This window comes from Chaetodon auriga, chromosome 18, assembly GCF_051107435.1.
Source record: "Chaetodon auriga isolate fChaAug3 chromosome 18, fChaAug3.hap1, whole genome shotgun sequence".
NCBI classification, from domain to species: domain Eukaryota; kingdom Metazoa; phylum Chordata; class Actinopteri; order Chaetodontiformes; family Chaetodontidae; genus Chaetodon; species Chaetodon auriga.
In genome coordinates, this window is record NC_135091.1 from 16,063,636 (window position 1) to 16,084,215 (window position 20,580).

Below are 20,580 nucleotides of genomic sequence, written 5' to 3' on the forward strand. Positions count from 1 at the left end.
GGAATTCAGACCCCCTCCTCCCCTTACCTGTCCAAGTTCTCAGGTTTGAAATCATTCAAGAGGATTTCGACCAAGACGGCCAATCAAGACGTAGGAGAGGAGTGGGCAGCAGGTAGATGAAAAAGTGCGCTGCAGCCTCACAAGGCTCAGGCTCGGCCCTCTTAAAGGGACAGTAAGACGCGTTCAGGGCCGACAACAACACATCAACCAAGTGAGAAAAAACAACAGACCGCGAGATTAGCGCTCAGAATGCCTGTTTTTACACATATCTCATAATAATATCATATGTTATTATTATATTAATAAGCATGCGTACATTTAAGGCCTTTCAAACTTTTATTTTAATATTCTTAAACTTTTGCTTCTGACTTTATTGGTAAAAGCTAGTTGCTTTCATTTTCAAACAACAAAAAAAGCTGTTAGCTGTGTCATATAAGCTATTGACCCTATTACTAATTATGTAATCGTATAGCCTCTGACTACAATGTGATTCACCGCTTAACTTTTCCTTAAGTGTCAGAAAATGTGACAACAAACTCCTGAAATGAGGCTTAGATGAGCAACAACTTTTGAGACTGTTGGTTCTCTGGTAATTGTAGTTTAACAGGTGCTTTTCAGATTTCTCTAAAAGGCCACAGCGCCCCCCTGTGGTACACTGTGGGCTATGGCCCAAAATACAACAGGCAAAAAAAATCACTGCACAGTAAACTGAGCATGAAATAAAATCAGATTATCTGACATTAAACTAATCAAGAGTTTATTAAAGTACAAAACAATCCAACACAACTTATTTCAGCATTAGTACAATAATGTGTAATCATTTTCTTCAGTGCTTTTAATTTTCATTTGTAAATTCAGCATTTTTTTTGTATTGCCGTTGAAGGTACAAGACAAGTACAGACGCCCAGGGTGGTATGGAAGAGCTAAAGCGTTGGTTCCAAGCAGTGTTGGAAGAAGTATTCAGATCATTTTCTAAAGTAAAAGTACTAATCATTTGAATTTATTTGCATACTGTTTGGTAGTTTGAGCTACAGCAATGCATCATATTCTCTAAGATCATCATATGTTTGTAGCATATCTCTAAAAAGTCAATTGTTCATGATCTCAGAAAAACAGCCATTTTTTTCCCCTCTGTGACAATGCATTCCCCCGCTAATTCTTGGAGAATTTTTCAAGAGTTTATCTTAAAAAGTAGGACAAATTTCTCAACCCATAAAGGAACGCTTAACCCTTCAGTTTCTCAGTAAAGTTGGAGATACATGGAAGGGTATGAATGATTGTAATCTGAAAAGTAGCTATTAACTCAAGATATCAGACAAATGCAGTGGAGTAAAAAGTACAGTATTTCCCTCTGAGATGTAGTGGAGTAGAAGTGCAAAGCTGCATAACCTGCAAATATTCATGTAAAGTACAAATACCTCAAATTTGTGCTCAAGTACAGTAACTGAGTAAAAGTACTTGGTTACATTCCACCACTCGTTCAAGCAAGATTTAAGTGCTAATGATTTGTGCCACCCACACAGGTTTCCCATACCCTCATTACTGTTAGGACATAAAAATCCTCATAACTCTATTTGAATATACTGTGCATATCATTCAAACAAGCATCGCTCATATCATTTACAAAGGCTTTGAAATAGAACGACTTGGCAGCATTAGAGGCTTTTAACTGAGGCAGGATCTGAGGGCAGCATTTGACCATTCATTTACTGTGACTCCTGTGTCTGACGGAGCACACCACTCCGCTCTTCGGCCTGAGTGTGCCAGTGTCCAGGATGTCAAAGGTCTGTCCCGGCAGAAGGGTGAAGTCAAACCTCTGGAGCAGCTTGGCCATCACCACCTTAGCCTCCATCTGGAAGCACCCACTGAGTTAACACCATATGCTGTTATGTTTGGTGTGTGTTTGCATTCATTCTTTTTGATTGCCACCACCCACCTGAGCAAAGTTCTGTCCCAGGCATGAGCGTGGACCGAGGGCAAAGGGGTAGTAGCTATAATAAGGCCTTGTAAAGCAGACAAGAGAAAGCGTTCAGTACACACCACTTTCCCTTTTTCATCTGGTACGATCATTCATGATGCTAAAACAAGTCCTTATGTTTAAACTGTATGCTGCTTACTTGGGAGCATCTGGGTGAAATCTGTCTGGATCAAATGTCAGCGGGTCCTTGAAGAATTTCTCCATTCTACCGGCCACATAGGAGCTTAACTGAATATCAGAACAGTTTACTGAACATCTGATGGCAGGGGATTGTTTACGCTTTGTCAGTAGTATTCAAGTATTCAAAAAAAATCCTGTGTTTTTCAGTGATAGCGGCCACTGTCCTTCATGTATGGAAAGCACAAACAAACTAGAAACATTTTGGGATTCTGACACACACTTCCTTTTTATGGGTGAAAACAAAAGTGAATGACTCACCATACATGTGACTCCTCCGGGTATGTGGATGCCAGCAATGACAATGTCTTCCAGAACATCACGAGATGTGCCTGGAGCTGTGGGGTAAATCCTCAGAGTCTCTTTGAGCACCTAGTGTAGTGTTGAAAAATAAAGAGTAGATGAAACACACTTAAGCAGAATTCCAAAGAGGAGCTAAGTGAATGATCAACTGAGCGTTTCACCTGTAGATGGAGCCATTCCTCATATTTCAAACAACAACACTTACAGTGCAGCTAACTTGAGATTTAATGAATGAGTGAACGAATATATGAGTAAGTTGCACCATGGATTCACAACGTGCTTCATTTTCTTCAAGATGCATACCTGTGAGAGGTAAGTCAGTTCTCCCAGATCGTCATAACTGATGTCCTGTTTCATCCCAATGACTTCATCCACCTCTTTCTTCACTCTGGGAAATAGAAACACAACTGGAGAAACTCATTGATCAACAGCTACATTATGGAACTGCTTTGCACTGTATTATTAGTTCTCACTTCTCCAGTATATCAGGATGTCTTGCGAGTTCCATGATGCAAAAAGCAAGCTGATTGGCTGTTGTTTCCTGCCCTAAAATGGTACAGATGACCAAGTGAATCAGAACATCGTCTTCAAATGAAACAAATGTGGATCAACAACACTCAACACACATTAAAGGGATCATGTTCGTTATCTCCAAAGCAAAAAAATGGGTTTAAAAGAACAGTTCACCTGAAAACAACACAGGACTTTTTTATGTAGACCAGTACGCACAACAAAGCACAAACAACCCAGACTCACCCGCAATGAAAAATGTCACAAAATTGTCCAACATGAGCTCTTCATCTTCTTGAGTCATGCTTTCCTCTGGAATAATAAGAATTTTCTTATTATTATTATCTTATTATTATTATTATTATTATTATTATTATTGAACAAACCAATATTGTAGTCATTTAATCACATTGCAAAAAAGTTGAACTCATGTTCTACACCTATCTGACCTAGTTACATACATATCTACTGGACCATTATCTGACTGTGAACCTTGCAGCACAATCTATTTATGTGGAAATGTCAATGACACACCTGTTGAGATGACAACTGTATTTGATTTGTGCTTCTTGTACTATTTGTGATACAATAAATATTTGATTCTCATCTAGACCCTTGAAAGTATTGTTTGCAACTGCCGTGGCCCTATTTACAGCACAGGGATTTTAAAACGTTCCTCTAATCTAATCTAATCTAATCTAATATGAACTTTAGGAACCATAACCTTTGCCAGCGCTTTTGATGATCTGTGTGAGGATGTCCTTGGGGACATCATCGCCGTTTCGCATGGCAGTCTTTCTCTCATTGATCCACTTTGCTCCGGTGGTGCGCAGCAGGTGGCAAGCTTCCTTCACTTCATTAATGAAAGGCCAGTTCTTTGGATTGACCTGGAAATGCAAGGTTTTAGGATCTCACATGGTTTGCAATGTTTTCATCACACAAACTCCAGACCAAGTTGCAGTGATGTCGTACCTGAAAAAATGTGTCTCTGGTATGTTGCAGCATGCCTTTGAGACATGTCTCAATGGCTTTAGGGAAAGGTGAACTCTTATTCAGCAAGTCTAAATCCACACCAAAAGCAACCTGAGATGTATCAGGAAAACAAACATAGTTACAATTTGATTAAATTAATGGCTGTGATAAGATGGTGGTTTCATCATATTCACGGAAAACTTGTTTACCTAATACCTTTGCAATAACATCCATGGTAACACAGTTGACTAGGTGGAGCATGTTGGCCTCTGTTTTGGATTCGGCGAAATCTGAAAGTTTAATCACTAGTTTCTCTGCCCTCTCATTGAAGGTGCCCATAAGACCTCTCAAATACCTGCAAATAATAGCAGTTTTAGACGGTGGACTAGCACAGTCAGTACATACCTGCAAAGCTAAGGAGAAATTCTCTAATTGGACAACATTGTCAAAAAAAAAAAAAAACAGAGCAAAGGATACTCTCTCTGATGATTAACTCACAAGCTGCTGAATGCAGGGTCCATGATCCGGCGCTGTTTATACCACTGTTCATGGTCCTGGGCAGTTACCAGGCCATTTCCAAGGAACCTTTAAGACAGAAATGGAACTTTCCAAACCGCAAAATAAGGCTGCAAATGACTTGACATCACAAAACTACAACTACTTATCATTGCTAAACTGTTCCTAGTTCAATTTGTCAACAATGAATGGCAATGAGACAGTATCTGTATCACTGGGATGTACACAGCATGAATAGTTGGAATAATCTGACAGTCAGATAAAATACCTTTGACCAAACAAGCTGAAGAGTCTCTTGTAGGTTAATTTATTTTTTGGGTACTTTGGGGACATCAGAATTTCCTGAAACAGAGACATCAAAAGAGGGAGCATTGAAAGACCAGGAGTTTTCAGTGCAAATGTTACTGGACATAAGCGTTCATATAGATTTTCATCAAACAGGACAGCAGCTGGCACTGTAGGGCCATTTTTATTTTGGAAAGATTTCCATGAAAAGTAGGTCTACCTGCCTACTTGTTCCCTTTTACAACATTATTGTGCAATGTTTATACAACTACTGGTTTCACAAACACTATTGTTGTGGTGTTTACCTTGGTTGCCTCTGGACAGGTCACGATCAGGATAACATAATGCAGACTATTTATCCTGCAAACAGGCCCATATCTCTCTGACCTGTAAATTACATCTTAATCATCGGTTTGCATTTCAAATACACATCCATAGTTACACATGAAGACCTGGACCCAAAGTGAAGGTGCACAAATCACAACCACTGAAGATGTATTTCTCTATATACACACACACAAATATGTGAAGCTGAAAAGTCACAGAAAAAAACAACTTAAACACACGAAAGCTGCACAAAAGAGGAAGAGACAATTGAAACCAGATAACTGACCTACATACAGTATCATAAACGGCTAGTTAAAGCCTTCAGCAACCTATGAGGACTAAACTACTGGTATACTGGTGGCAGCACTTACATGGACTAACAGCGTTTCTATGGCGTTAGCTGAACATTTAGACTTTTGCTTACCATTCCAGAAACTGGTCGTATACTAATCCATTTTTCATTGCCTTCGAAAGCGCTGATGAATGCCCGAAGAAAAAACTGTGGAAGAAGAAAAAGGAAGAGTTAATGTCAGTAACTCACTGTGACTGAAAAACAAAATTGTCTTGTCAACGTTAGCTAGGAGACGAAAGTAATGTTAGCGTTAGCATTAACTAAACAGCGACGCACTTAACCCAGTTAACTCACCCGTCCCTCGGTGGTCCAGGTATGTGGTCATATTTCGTGTGAATGTGGTGAATATACAGGCAGTAACCAAGAAACGCGAATAAAAGTAGAAAAAGCAGACACATCAGCGTTTGAGCAGCCCAGCTCAAAATCACAGGGAAAACGGCCATTTCTGTAAGTCAAGTGAAGTCCGTGATGTTGTGTCGCTGGTCAGCTCGTCTGTGAAGTGAAAACGTCAGTCAGCCAAGAGTCAGTCAGTGGTTAGAGCATAAAATGAAGATAGGGAATTCGATTCCCGCAGGAGTGTGACAGTCAGAGAGTTTTTAACTTTACTTTACGGGGCAGGGAGTCATGGGCCTGTTTATAGGCTAGATTAAATTAGTTTCAACTTTATTGTCATCGTCCCTAAAAGGCCATGGATCAACATAATTTTTTCGCTCCGCTTTACCGTGATAACGAGATAATATTCCACCGTTTTATCGTTATAACGACATAATATTCCACCGTTTTATCGTTATGACGACATAATATTCCACCGTTTTATCGTGATACCGACATAATCTCAAGTGCAATCCAACATATGACATCAGTAGTTTTCTCATAAGAATATTGGCAACATTGAATATTGGCAGTACTTCTTTATGGCAGTAGGATTTTTAGGGCATTTCCTATTTTTCATAATCTGTACAAATGTGCATACACATAGTTGTTTTTCTATTCTGTACACTTTTTTTTTCTAGTATACATATTTTTTTGCCAGTGGAGCAGTGTGTCCAACCTTTATTTATTATATTTTGTATTCAGTTTATTTATTATTTTTTATAGATATTTCTTTCGTTAATTTCTTTGTGTGTGTATTATGATTACAAGTGTGTGTGAGAAAGAATTAAGGTGTGTATTTTGCAATAAATTTGAACTATATTTCTACAGCAGTACGTTTGACTGATGTACTAAACATATCTGTGAAAACAGGCGTCAAGTAAAGTTTAGTTTTTTGCAAACTCAAGCCACTGATGAAATAAAAAGAAAGGAATCAAACAGTATTGCAAACAGTTCCACAGTGTGTGCATGTGTGTAGTTACACTACATGAGTGGAGTTGTGACTACTGGTTCTTACAAATGTTTCTCACATTGCTATACACTTCCACACATTTCTACATCATGTAACCATTAAATACCACAAAGTATTACTATTTGGTTATATGGCATTCAAAATAAGCCACTTTCCTATTTGTCTCACCTATTAAGTGATTTTTTTAAAGATTCATAACATATGATAAGAGTTCAGGTTAAAGGAGATATGTTCCTTGTCGCAGATCAAACCTCCAACCATTGCTTCCACAGTTCTGCCTGCTGTAAGCCCTCAAATGTTCATGATTAGGTGTATTTCTCAAACTGTTACTTGTTTTTATGTCGGAAATATGGCTTTCATCAGACTTAAAGTAGACTTAACTAGTAGGGTACATCATGTCAGCTGAAATATTTTAAACCACCACACAGCATAATAGTGACGCACACAAAAAGCAATGTAGCTGTAGCTTTATAGGTTAATGCCAGGTCCCTGAAAGCTGAACTATTATGGCTTCTTAATGAAGCAGAAGTAGGCCTATGTGGCACATACCCACTGCATCTTGTGAACTTCCTGTCATGATGAACATGACGCAGAGGTGAGCTGGAGAGCTTTCACGACTTTTAAACAAAAAAGAATCCATCCCTCACCAATCAGTTGACAAGGAAATTCCTCCATGACTGAAAATAGGACTAATATTGCCAGTCGGAGCACACAACTACACATAGGTAGATGCACTTCACTTCACACTTCAGATCCCGTCTGCTTTCACTTCAGAAACTCTCCGTCAGTTTATACAATTGCACTCGTCTCCAGGAGCACTGGAAGAACAGGGTAATTGTTTGAGTCAACACAGAATCTCACATAGGTTTAATAAAGAGATGCATACAGAAGTGATAGGCTAAGTGACGCATGTGGACATTGTGAATCAATTGTGCACTTATGTTTGCTCATGTAATAAAACACATTCTGTGGTGCTAAAAGGGGCTAAAATGCTGTGACAAAGGAAGCAGAAAAGGCACAAAATCCTATTTAGAAATAGTTATATTGTTTCTTTTATGCATCCTTCTTCAAGAACTACCATAAATTGATTGCATCTGATGCATTGCCCCATTTTCATTGATGCATTACCCTGTACAGCATCTGATATGTAGGAGGTAATACAGTGAAATTATAATATATAAATATACAGGTCTGGAAAAAATTAAGAGACCAAATTTTTCTGAAATCCGCATATCCACATGTATAACAGCCATACCATTCCAGTGTCTGTTGAATTCCAGTACAAACACACCTCATTCTACTTAATGAGGTACTCGATAGGTGATCACCTGAACCAAATCTTATTTAACGAGGAAAAGTATAAAAACCACTGCTGTGGTCATCGCTATCCTCTTGCAATAGGTTGAGCTGGATGGCAAAAACAGTGCTAGTAGTATCTCAAAAGTAATTGGAATCAAAAAATATCTATTGACGATGCCAACGGAGTTGAAAAGTTTTGTGTGAGGAAAAGAGGGGTTCAATTCTGGCTTTACTGGCAGAGGGATACAGTGAGCATCAGGTTGCTTCCATCCTTAAAATTTCTAAGACAGCAGTTCATAACAACAATGTCAAGCAGCAGACACTGGGGACAACAAAGCTACAGGCCAGCAGAGGCAAAAAACGACCCTCCACTGACTGGGATGACCTTCAACTCATTTGAAAGTCACTCAGCAATTGTAGGATGACATCAAGTGACCTACAAAAAGAATGGCAAATGGCAGCTGGGGTGAAGTGCAAGGTGAGAATGGTTCGAAACAGGCTCCAAGGGATAGGGCTCAAGTCGTGTAAAGCTAAAAAAAAAAACCCTTCATCAACGAGAAGGAAAGAAGAGCCAGGCTGAGGTTTGCAAAAGACCAAAAGGATTGGACCATGGAGGACTGGAGTAAGGTCATCTTCTCTGAAGAGTCCAACGTTCTGCTTTGCCCAACACCTGGTCATCTAATGGTTAGACAAAGACCTGGAGGGGCTTACAAGCCACAGTGTCTCGCACCCACTGTGAATTTTGCTTCCTTCTGCTCTGACAATGTTCCCAACTCTGAGGATTGGTTTTTCCAGCAGGACAATGCTCCATGCCACACAGCTAGGTCAATCAAGGTGTGGATGAAGGACCACCAGGTCAAGACCCTGTCGTGGCAGCCCAATCTCCAGACCTGAACCCCATTGAAAACCTCTGGAATGATATCAAAAGGAAGATGGATGGCCACAAGCCATCAAACATAGCTGAGCTGCTTGAATTTTCACGCCAGGAGTGGCATAAATTCAAACAGCAATGTGAAAGACTAGTGGAGAGCATGCCAAGACGCATGAAAGCTGTGATTGAAAATCAGGGTCATTCCACCAAATATTGATTTCTGAACTTTTTCATGAGTTAAAACATTAGTATTGTGTTGTTTAAAAATTAATATGAACTTGTTTTCTTTGCGTTGTTTGAGGTCTGAAAACCCTGACCCTGGACATCCTAAAAAATATATATATCAAATATAAATAAATAAATATATCTTTCAAAAATATCATTATCTATACATAACAGTCCCTGCAAGTGAGTGAAAGACAATAATGTGCACAGCCATAGTTTCTAGACATTTTTAGCCAGTAGGCTCCAGACTGAAATATCAAGACATTCCCATCAGCATCAATTGTACTTTGTGATTCCTAATTAAAAAATGTTAACATGCTAACACACTAAGCTATGATATTGGACATAGTTAGCATGCTCATTTTAGCATTTATTTAGCCTCTTATCAATGGAGGCTCCATTTTAAGATTAGTCTTGTGGTTCGTCTCATAACAAGGCTTTCCTCTGTGTCAGACTGGTTAAGGCATGGGATAAATCAAACTCCAGATAATCCATAAGATCCTAAGATCCACTGGCATTCATAAGTCATGCAGGTAGAGCAGCTAAAGTATGTGTATGGGTTTATGTGTGTTTGGGCAGCGTATGTTTACCAGTGCTAATGCAGTATGTCTAATCCAGTATTTCATGGCTTTCGTGACAATGAACCTTTGTCGGTGTCTGTATGAGTACACGTTTGTTTGCATGGGGTAACCCTCAACACAAGTGACCCCGCAGGAGGGAAGGGGGGGCTGGGGGTGAGGCAGCCTGTAACGGGAGTAGTAAGAGACTTGAAGGGCCATGCTGTTTGCAGGTCACCCAGCCGCAGTACACCCAGAGGAAATCTCATGTTCCTGCCAGCCTACAAAAGTAAACAGATCTGCAACCACCAAGTGCTGGCACCGGGCCTGGGCCACCAGCGCTATAACTAAAGGAATGAATCACACCACACACATATTCACCATGTACATGCAGGTTGAAGCGTGCTCAACAGTTAAAGATGGCGGCGCATGCACAATGCGAGGCTCAGCAATATAGTTATTATTTTCTTACTGGATTCGAGCCTGTTTGCTCAAGGATGAGGTTCAGCAGCTGGTGATGTGGTGCGCCAACAGCAATCTGACCCACAACACAAAGAAGGCCAAGGAGCTCATCATGGACTACAGGAAAAATGAACGCTGCAGTCACACCCCCATTCACATCGACGGAGCTGAGGTTCAACGTGTCTAAAACTTCAAGTTCCTGGGCGTCCACATTGCTGAGGACCTCTCCTGGACCCTGAACTCCTCCACCTTCATAAAGAAGGCTCAACAGCACCTCTACTTCCTGAGGAGACAGAAGAAAGTTAACTTGGCTCGTCAAATCCTAGTTAACTTCGACCGCTGCACCATTGAGAGCATCCTGACAAAGTGCATCTCAGCATGGTATGATAGCTGCACAGCCTCTGAGCTTTCAGCCCCCTCCTTGAAAAGATCAGAGTTGCACATATCCAAAAGCCTGTTGATACACAAGTCTTTTATAATGATTAGGCACGTTTCTCCTTCTGACCAGAATGGTGGCTTTTCTTTAGTGCATCTAAAGGTGATTGCAAGAGGTTGTGTGTTGCATTACTGTGCGACTGTCATAAAAACCCCAACTAATACACATATTCTCAATGTGCCATATGCATGTTCAAAGAATGCTCCTAAAATCTGAATAATATCAACACATCCCACATGTCTTTATAGGAAAATGCTACAGTTCGAATAAGGCCTATTTCGGATTAGGATGTCCAAACACAATGTACCGTTTACTCCCCAAGGGTAAAAGAAAATTGAAAAGAGAGCGAGGCAGAGAGAGAAATGGCTTCGGAGAAGAGAGGAGGAAGAGTTCCCAATCACTGTGGCACCTCATATATTAACATACACACACACACACACACACACACACACACACACACACATAGAAAGGCCAGGCGCTAAACACCCCAGTTAAAGCACGCAATTTTACGACTTCTCAGTCAGTTCATTAGGACTAATTTGAACCTAATTTGAGCCTATGCGGGCAGGTTTACAGGGTGACTCAACAGAGTGACTAAACATAGAAAGGCACGGCTCCTTGGGAACAGCACATTTTACTCCAGAGAACAAATGTAGGGGGCGGCACGGTGGCGCAGCAGGTAGTGCGCGTCGGGCAGGGCCTTTCTGTGTGAAGTTTGCATGTTCTTCCCGTGCATGCGTGGGTTCTCTCCGGGCACTCCGGCTTCCTCCCACAGACCAAAAACATGCTCGTTAGGTTAATTGGTCTCCAAATTGTCCGTAGGTGTGAGTGTGAGTGTGTGAGTTGTCTGTCTGTGTGTCTGTATATGTAGCCCTGCGATCGGCTGGCGACCGGTTCAGGGTGTACCCCGCCTCTCGCCCATTGCTAGCTGGGATAGGCTCCAGCCCCCCGCAACCCCGAAATGGGATGCGCGGGTAAAGAAGATGAATGAATGAATGAACAAATGTAGGAGGCCAGAACAAGCAGCCTCTTTAATGTGGAACAACATATTCTTTAAGTTCAAATGAATGCATTGTGCTGGAGCTCTCCAGCAGACGTTGAGAAGTCTGGATGTGGAAGTCACCGTTAAACATAGTGGTGCTCAGTGTGGCCCCTGCTGTCCGTTCTTCTTCTTTGTTCAGAACACAAGCTTTCACTCTCCTCACACACTCTGTCCAAGTAAACATGCACATACACACACATTACCAAAGGAAGCAAAGTGGTGGTGGCGCTCAACAAATTCAATTAAGCAGACAGTGGGATGTCTCCAAAAACCCAACCTCCTTTGAGCTCAGTATGCCCTCCTACAGTCCCCCAATACTCCAGCCCCAGGCTTCTAGCCAACCCCTTACTCCATTCTGCCACTCCCCCAACTCCACCAAGACCTATTAAGGGCCCTTTTCTGGACCCCTCTTTCATATTTTCCTCGCCCAGTGCCTCTTTTGTCTCAAAGACAAGGGCTAGATTTGCATTCGCCGAAGAGGAAAAAATGAAAAAAAAAAAAAAACAGACAAAATTGACTGAAAAAGATATGAAATGCAAGCCTCTGGCTCAAACAACAGGTCGCTGTTACTCTTTGCACACCGAGCGCAGTCATCATCCTCCCTCTTCTTCCCGTCTGTGTGTGTCTGGCAACCGGACAGCATTAAGTCACTCTGCAGACCTCACACCATGGCCAGATCTGACCTCGCAACATGGTCACTCTGCTTGGATTTCAAATCAGCCAACTGAGTAAATCTGTGCTGCTGAAGAATACTCTTCCTAGTCAGGCCTGTGGAAGCTGGTGTCCACATGCAGCCAATTACATTTTCAATCCAAGCAGGTTTTTGAGATGTGTTCATTGCAATGAGTGATGAAACACTTGTTTCATCCCACTGCTTCTGGCTACAGTCATCCAACTTGTGTAATAGTAGATTAGGATCGATGTAGTGCTGCTTTGTTGTTGTTTTTATCGATTCCAATCTTGGGTTATTTCGCAACACCATGTCAATAACAGTTCTGTTTCTTTCCGCATGGTGTTGTTTGCAATTATGTAAAAGGCAGAAAGATTTGTGATGCTCAGCTTTGTTCAGGGCGAGATAGCATCTATCTCATTACCAATGCACTGCTTTTAACAATGAAATAATAAACCTTCTGTCAAGTGAAGCGAGACATTCCCATGCTAGCTGTGTCGTGTGTGTGTGTGTGTGTGTGTGTGTGTGTGTTAATCCTTCACAGCAGTTTTGATCAGCATATGTTGTCAGTGCAATCACACGCACATGATAAACACATCCTGACTGTACTGTCTGACATCAGGAGGAGGAAAACACGTGCACGAGGCCAGTGGCATACCTGTCTTTTGAGAGCATAACTTTTAGTCATCCTTCCCATCTCATGTTTGGACAATTCTCCAGTGTTTAATGTAAGAAAATGTGGTTTATTTTGGAGTTTATCTCTGGTCTGATTGGTTGGTCTCCAGAGTATACATTTTCATGTCTTAGATCTGCATGCTGATTATAGCAGCCAGGTGTGTTTTCACAGGTGGAAGGGTGTGTGTGTGTGCGCACTCACCATTAAGTCCATTGGGGATGCTCCTGTGATGGTGTGGTGCTGACAGGTCATCCATGGACCTCCTCATGGTGGGGCCCATCTTACTGTTCTCTGAGGTGGGCTTGTGTATGTGGTTGTGATTGTGGTGATCGGGGCTCCCAGCACTACCTGTGCTGGACGTGCTGCTCCCGTCTCCGACATCCCTGACCGTGCCGGTGCCACCGTTCAGGTTGGTTAAACTGGACTGACTGTCTATGGAACTCCTGGACCCCGCTCCGTTCCTCTCCTCATCCAGCATGAGGATGATCTCTTTCAGCTCAGAGTTCTCCCTCAACACGGTGTCCTGGTTGGCCTCCAGCTCCTTCAGCTTCATCATGTAGGTGCCCACCTCCTTCCACATGGCACTGGCAGTGGTCATCGTCCAGGAAGCAGCACAGCTCCCGGAGCTCATGGTTGTCGTCCTGCAGTTTCTGATTGATCTCCCTCAGGCTCCGGATTTCGTGCAAGTGCACCTGCAGCCGCCGGTTGATGTCTTTCATCATGTTGCCGTGCTCGATCATCAAGTTCATCTTCTCGCTGTCAACCCTCCTTAATCTCCGGAGCAGCTTGTCTTTGCTGCACCGCAGCAGCTCCTCGTCCGTCAGCTGGCTCAGATCATCCTTCGGTCCCTCGGACGGATTTTTAGCCATGTTTTAGCAAATTAACTCTCAAAACTCATGCAACCACGTCTAATTTCTGGAATTGTGTTCAAACGCATTGTTGGGGATGTGAAAGTATCGCTCTGCTCTCCTCTTCAACAGGCCGGTGATGAAAAGAAAAATATGAATGTGATGCTATGGCAACCCGAGCATGAACTGAATGCCCTCACTAGTTTTTTAAAGGTAAAAATCCTCCATGAAGCTTGGAAACATTCTCGCATTCCGTCAATAACCACGACACATGATTAGAAATCGATATGCCAGTGATTTTCGATCAGGTCCTGGTCCCAGGCGCCGCGTCCCATCGCAGTGTGCGGCGTCTCCGCCGGACACCGCTCCATTCAAATGAGGATGAACAGAAAACCGAGTAAATGTTAAAATAATAAAGTTAGCTAGATCTCAATTTGCACTGAAAGGTGAAAATTGGCGTAAACACCTCTGAAAGCGGACTTTTTTTTTTTTTTTTTTGTTAACCGGCGGTGCTCTCCGTCAACAGCGCTCCTCGGACAAGCCTCTTTACCGAGCTGCAGCATCGGTGGACGGACGACTCCAAACCTTCTCAGACAGCAAGCTCGGAATTCAGACCCCCTCCTCCCCTTACTTGTCCAAGTTCTCAGGTTTGAAATCATTCAAGAGGATTTCGGCCAAGACGGCCAATCAAGACGTAGGAGAGGAGTGGGCAGCAGGTAGATGAAAAAGTGCGCTGCAGCCTCACAAGGCTCAGGCTCGGCCCTCTTAAAGGGACAGTAAGACGCGTTCAGGGCCGACAACAACACATCAACCAAGTGAGAAAAAACAACAGACCGCGAAAATAGCGCTCAGAATGCCTGTTTTTTACACATATCTCATAATAATAATATCATATATTATTATTATTATTATTATTATTATTATTATTATTATTATTATTATTATTATTATATTAATAAGCATGTGTACATTTAAGGCATTTCAAATTTTTATTTTAATATTCTTAAACATTGGCTTCTGACTTCGTTGGTAAAAGCTAGTTGCTTTCATTTTCAAACAACAACAACAACAAAAAAGCTGTTAGCTGTGTCATATAAGCTATTGACCCTATTTCTAATTATGTAATCGTATAGCCTCTGACTACAATGTGATTCACCACTTAACTTCTTCTTAAGTGTCAGAAAATGTGATAACAAACTCCTGAAATGAAGCTTAGGTGAGCAACAACTGTTGAGACTGTTGGTTCTCTGGTAATTGTACAGGTGCTTTTCAGATTTCTCTAAAGCACATATGTCAAACCTATTCCACAAAGGGCCGAGTGGCTGAAAGTTTTCTTTCCAACCAAGCAGCAGCACACCAGTCTTGAATCATTTCATTAGCTGATCTCAGTCTTCAGACAGCTGATTGGTCAGACTGCGTGCTCTTGACTGGTTGGAAGAAAAACCTGCAGCCACACGGCCCTTTGTGGAATAGGTTTGACATGCCTGCTCTAAAGGGTCACAGCGCCCCCCTGTGGTACACTGTGGGTTATGGCCCAAAGTACAACAGGCAAAAAAAAAAATCACTGCACAGTAAACTGAGCATGAAATAAAATCAGATTATCTGACATTAAACCAATCAAGAGTTTATTAAAGTACAAAACAATCCAACACAACTTATTTCTGCATTAGTACAATAATGTGTAATCATTTTCTTCAGTGCTTTTAATTTTCATTTGTAAATTCAGCATTTTTTTTGTATTGCTGTTGAAGGTACAAGACAAGCGCAGACGCCCAGGGCGGTATGGAAGAGCTAAAGCGTTGGTTCCAAGCAGTGTTGGAAGAAGTATTCAGATCATTTTCTAAAGTAAAAGTGCTAATCATTTGAATTTACTTGCATACTGTTTGGTAGTTTGAGCTACAGCAATGCATCATATTCTCTAAGATCATCATATGTTTGTAGCATATCTCTAAAAAGTCAACTGTTCATGATCTCAGAAAAACAACCATTTTTTTCCTCTCTGTGACAATGCATTCCCCGGCTAATCCAAGATAATTTTTCAAGAGTTTATCTTACGAAGTAGGACAAATTTCTCAACCCATAAAGGAACGCTTAACCCTTCAGTTTCTCAGTAAAGTTGGAGATACATGGAAGGGTATGAATGATTGTAATCTGAAAAGTAGCTATTAACTCAAGATATCAGACAAATGCAGTGGAGTAGAAGTGCAAAGCTGCATAACCTGCAAATATTCATGTAAAGTACAAATACCTCAAATTTGTGCTCAAGTACAGTAATTGAGTAAAAGTACTTGGTTACATTCCACCACTCGTTCAAGCAAGATTTAAGTGCTAATGATTTGTGTCACCCACACAGGTTTCCCATACCCTCATTACTGTTAGGACATAAAAATCCTCATAACTCTATTTGAATATACTGTGCATATCATTCAAACAAGCATCGCTCATATCATTTACAAAGGCTTTGAAACAGAACAACTTGGCAGCATTAGAGGCTTTTAACTGAGGCAGGATCTTAGGGCAGCATTTGACCATTCATTTACTGTGACTCCTGTGTCTGACGGAGCACACCACTCCGCTCTTCGGCCTGAGTGTGCCAGTGTCCAGGATGTCAAAGGTCTGTCCCGGCAGAAGGGTGAAGTCAAACCTCTGGAGCAGCTTGGCCATCACCACCTTAGCCTCCATCTGGAAGCACCCATTGAGTTAACACCATATGCTGTTATGTTTGGTGTGTGTTTGCGTTCATTCTTTTTGATTGGCACCACCCACCTGAGCAAAGTTCTGTCCCAGGCATGAGCGTGGACCGAGGGCAAAGGGGTAGTAGCTATAATAAGGCCTTGTAAAGCAGACAAGAGAAAGCGTTCAGTACACACCACTTTCCCTTTTTCATCTGGTACGATCATTCATGATGCTAAAACAAGTCCTTATGTTTAAACTGTATGCTGCTTACTTGGGAGCATCTGGGTGAAATCTGTCTGGATCAAATGTCAGCGGGTCCTTGAAGAATTTCTCCAGTCTACCAGCCACATAGGAGCTAAACTGAATATCAGAACAGTTTACTGAACATCTGATGGCAGGGAATAGTTTACGTTTTGTCAGTATCCAAAAAAAAAATCCCGTTTTATTGAGTGTTTTTCAGTGATAGCGGCCACTGTCCTTCATGTATGGAAAGCACAAACAAACTAGAAAACATTTTGGGATTCTGACACACACTTCCTTTTTTATGGGTAAAAACAAAAGTGAATGACTCACCATACATGTGACTCCTCCGGGTATGTGGATGCCAGCAATGACAATGTCTTCCAGAACATTACGAGATGTGCCTGGAGCTGTGGGGTAAATCCTCAGAGTCTCTTTGAGCACCTAGTGTAGTGTTGAAAAATAAAAAGTAGATGAAACACACTTAAGCAGAATTCCAAAGAGGAGCTAAGCGAATGATCAGCTGAGCGTTTCACTTGTAGATGGAGCCATTCCTCATATTTCAAACAACAACACTTACTGTGCAGGCTAACTTGAGACTTAATGAATGAATGAGTGAACGAATATATGAGTAAGTTGCACCATGGATTCACAACGTGCTTCATTTTCTTCAAGATACATACCTGTGAGAGGTAAGTCAGTTCTCCCAGATCGTCATAACTGATGTCCTGTTTCATCCCAATGACTTCATCCACCTCTTTCTTCACTCTGGGAAATAGAAACACAACTGGAGAAACTCATTGATCAACAGCTACATTATGGAACTGCTTTGCACTGTATTATTAGTTCTCACTTCTCCAGTATATCAGGATGTCTTGCGAGTTCCATGACGCAAAAAGCAAGCTGATTGGCTGTTGTTTCCTGCCCTAAAATGGTACAGATGACCAAGTGAATCAGAACATCGCCTTCAAATGAAACAAATGTGGATCAACAACACTCAACACACTTTAAAGTGATCATGTTCGTTATCTCCAAAGCAAAAAAATGGGTTTAAAAGGACAGTTCACCTAAAAACAACACAGGACTTTTTTATGTAGACCAGTACACACAACAAAGCACAAACAACCCAGACTCACCCGCAATGAAAAATGTCACAAAATTGTCCAACATGAGCTCTTCATCTTCTTGAGTCATGCTTTCCTCTGGAATAATAAGAAAATATTATTGAACAAACCAATATTGTAGTCATTTCATCACATTGCAAAAAAGTTGAACTCATGTTCGACACCTATCTGACCTGGTTACATACATATCTACTGGACCATTATCTGACTGTGAACCTTGCACCACGATCTATTTATGTGGAAATGTCAATGACACACCTGTTGAGATGACAACTGTATTTGATTTGTGCTTCTTGTATTATTTGTGATAGTTATCTGCATGCTTTAATATAAATATCTGATTCTCATCTAGACCCTTGAAAGTATTGTTTGCAACTGCCATGACCCTATTTACAGCACGGGGATTTTAAAATGTTCCTCTAATCTAATCTAATATGAACTTTAGGAACCATAACCTTTGCCAGCGCTTTTGATGATCTGTGTGAGGATGTCCTTGGGGACATCATCGCCGTTTCGCATGGCAGTCTTTCTCTCATTGATCCACTTAGCTCCGGTGGTGCGCAGCAGGTGGCAAGCTTCCTTCACTTCATTAATGAAAGGCCAGTTCTTTGGATTGACCTGGAAATGCAAGGTTTTAGGATCTCCCATGGTTTGCAATGGTTTCATCATACAAACTCCAGACCAAGTTGCAGTGATGTCATACCTGAAAAAATATATCTCTGACATAGAACACCATGCCTTTGAGACATGTCTCAATGGCTTTAGGGAAAGGTGAACTCTTATTCAGCAGGTCTAAATCCACACCAAAAGCAACCTGAGATGTATCAGGAAAACAAACATAGTTACAATTTGATTAAATTAATGGCTGTGATAAGATGGTGGTTTCATCACATTCACGGAAAACTTGTTTGATCAAGGCTACTGCAGAGGAAGCTGCAAAACAGACTATGGCGTAGTACCTTCGCAATAACATCCATGGTAACACAGTTGACTAGGTGGAGCATGTTGGCCTCTGTTTTGGTTTCGGCGAAATCCGAAAGTTTAATCATTAGTTTCTCTGCCCTCTCATTGAAGGTGCCCATAAGACCTCTCAAATACCTGCAAATAATAGTAGTTTTAGACAGTGGACTAGCACGGTCAGGACATACCTACAAAGCTCAAGAGAAATTCTCTAATTGGACAACATTGTCAAAAAAAAAAAAAAAAAAAATCAAAAAACAGAGCAAAGGATACTCTCTCTGATGATTAACTCACAAGCTGCTGAATGCAGGGTCCATGATCCGGCGCTGTTTATACCACTGTTCATGATCCTGGGAAGTTACCAGGCCATTTCCTAGGAACCTTTAAAACAGAAATGGAACTTTCCAAACAGCAAAATAAGGCTGCAAATGACTTGAGATCACAAAACTACAACTACTTATCATTGCTAAACTGTTCCTAGTTCAATTTGTCACTGGGATGTACACAGCATGAATAGTTGGAATAATCTGACAGTCAGATAAAATACCTTTGACCAAACAAGCTGAAGAGTCTCTTGTAGAGGAATTTATCTTTTGGGTACTTTGGGGACATCAGAATTTCCTGAAACAGAGACATCAAAAGAGGGAGCATTGAAAGACCAGGAGTTTTCAGTGCAAATGTTACTGGACATAAGCGTTCATATAGATTTTCATCAAACAGGACAGCAGCTGGCACTGTAGGGCCATTTTTATTTTGGAAAGATTTCCATGAAAAGCAGGTCTATCTGCCTACTTGTTCCCTTTTACACCGTTTATTACGCAATGTTTATACAACTACTGGTTTCGCAAACACCATTGTTGGGTGCGGTGTTTACCTTGGTTGCCTCTGGACAGGTCACGGCGATGAAAACATAATGCAGACTGTTTATCCTGCAAACAGGCCCATATCTCTCTGACCTGTAAATTACATCTTAATCATCGGTTTGCATTGCAAATACACATCCATAGTTACACATGAAGACCTGGACCCAAAGTGAAGGTGCACAAATCACAACCACTGAAAAAAACAGCATTTACATACACACACACACACACACACACACACACACACATATATATGGCATGTGACAGAAAAACAACTATCGAAACTAGTTAACTGACTGACTAGCTAGTCACAGCCTAAGAGGGCAGCAGTTACGTAATAGTGTTGCTATGGCGTTAATTGAACATTTAGACTTTTGCTTACCATTCCAGAAACTTGTCGTGCAGATTTCCGTCACCTTTCATTACCTTTAAAAACGTTGGTGAATGTCCGAAGAGAAAACTGTGGAAGAAAAAAGAGGTACAGATAATGTCAGTAACGCACTGTGACTAAAAAATAAAAATGTCTTCGCCGACGTTAGCTAGGAGACGGAAGCAATGTTAACGTTAGCATTAACTAAACAGCGACGCACTTAACCTAGTTAACTTACCTGTCCCTCGGTGGTCCAGGTATGTGGTCATATTTCGTGTGAATGTGGTGAATATACAGGCAGTAACCAAGAAACGCGAATAAAAGCAGAAAAAGCAGAAACATGAGCGCTTGAGCAGCCCAGCTCAAAATCAAAGGGAAAACGGCCATTTCTGTAAGTCAAGTGGAGTCCGTGATGTTGTGTCGAGGGATAGCTCGTCTGTGAAGTGACAAGATCAGTCAGCCAAGAGTCGTAGTTAGCTACTACGTCAATGCTTTC

At 41.4% G+C, this 20,580-nt stretch overlaps 2 protein-coding genes across 5 annotated transcripts; both read right to left on the minus strand.

The window, feature by feature from the left end:
* Window positions 1–710: 710 nt before the first annotated feature.
* Window positions 711–14,594, minus strand: LOC143336085 (cholesterol 24-hydroxylase-like). 4 transcript variants are annotated; one of them, XR_013078499.1, is made up of 16 exons: window positions 5,715–5,990; window positions 5,493–5,567; window positions 5,047–5,128; window positions 4,725–4,798; window positions 4,439–4,525; window positions 4,157–4,295; window positions 3,941–4,051; window positions 3,693–3,855; window positions 3,215–3,280; window positions 2,932–3,004; window positions 2,762–2,846; window positions 2,417–2,527; window positions 2,118–2,206; window positions 1,937–2,003; window positions 1,260–1,852; window positions 737–1,103 (listed from the first exon to the last, which is right to left on the minus strand). XR_013078499.1 is itself a non-coding variant. In XM_076755968.1 (15 exons), the coding sequence occupies exons 2-15, from the start codon at window positions 5,528–5,530 to the stop codon at window positions 1,703–1,705; spliced, it is 1,335 nt and encodes a 444-aa protein (XP_076612083.1). In that variant the 5' UTR covers window positions 5,531–5,567; window positions 13,205–14,592; the 3' UTR covers window positions 711–1,702. The 4 variants fall into 4 exon arrangements, 3 of the variants coding, with proteins under 3 accessions (XP_076612083.1, XP_076612081.1, XP_076612082.1); XM_076755968.1 differs by lacking the exon at window positions 5,715–5,990 and adding an exon at window positions 13,205–14,592 and having other exon boundaries at window positions 711–1,852; XM_076755966.1 differs by having other exon boundaries at window positions 711–1,852.
* Window positions 14,595–15,435: 841 nt separating this feature from the next.
* Window positions 15,436–20,554, minus strand: LOC143336083 (cholesterol 24-hydroxylase-like). Its single transcript, XM_076755963.1, has 15 exons — window positions 20,323–20,554; window positions 20,097–20,174; window positions 19,726–19,807; window positions 19,399–19,472; window positions 19,146–19,232; window positions 18,851–18,989; window positions 18,595–18,705; window positions 18,347–18,509; window positions 17,904–17,969; window positions 17,621–17,693; window positions 17,451–17,535; window positions 17,101–17,211; window positions 16,799–16,887; window positions 16,618–16,684; window positions 15,436–16,533 (listed from the first exon to the last, which is right to left on the minus strand). Exons 1-15 carry the CDS (start codon window positions 20,469–20,471, stop codon window positions 16,384–16,386), a joined length of 1,524 nt encoding a protein of 507 aa, XP_076612078.1. The 5' UTR covers window positions 20,472–20,554; the 3' UTR covers window positions 15,436–16,383.
* Window positions 20,555–20,580: the final 26 nt, after the last annotated feature.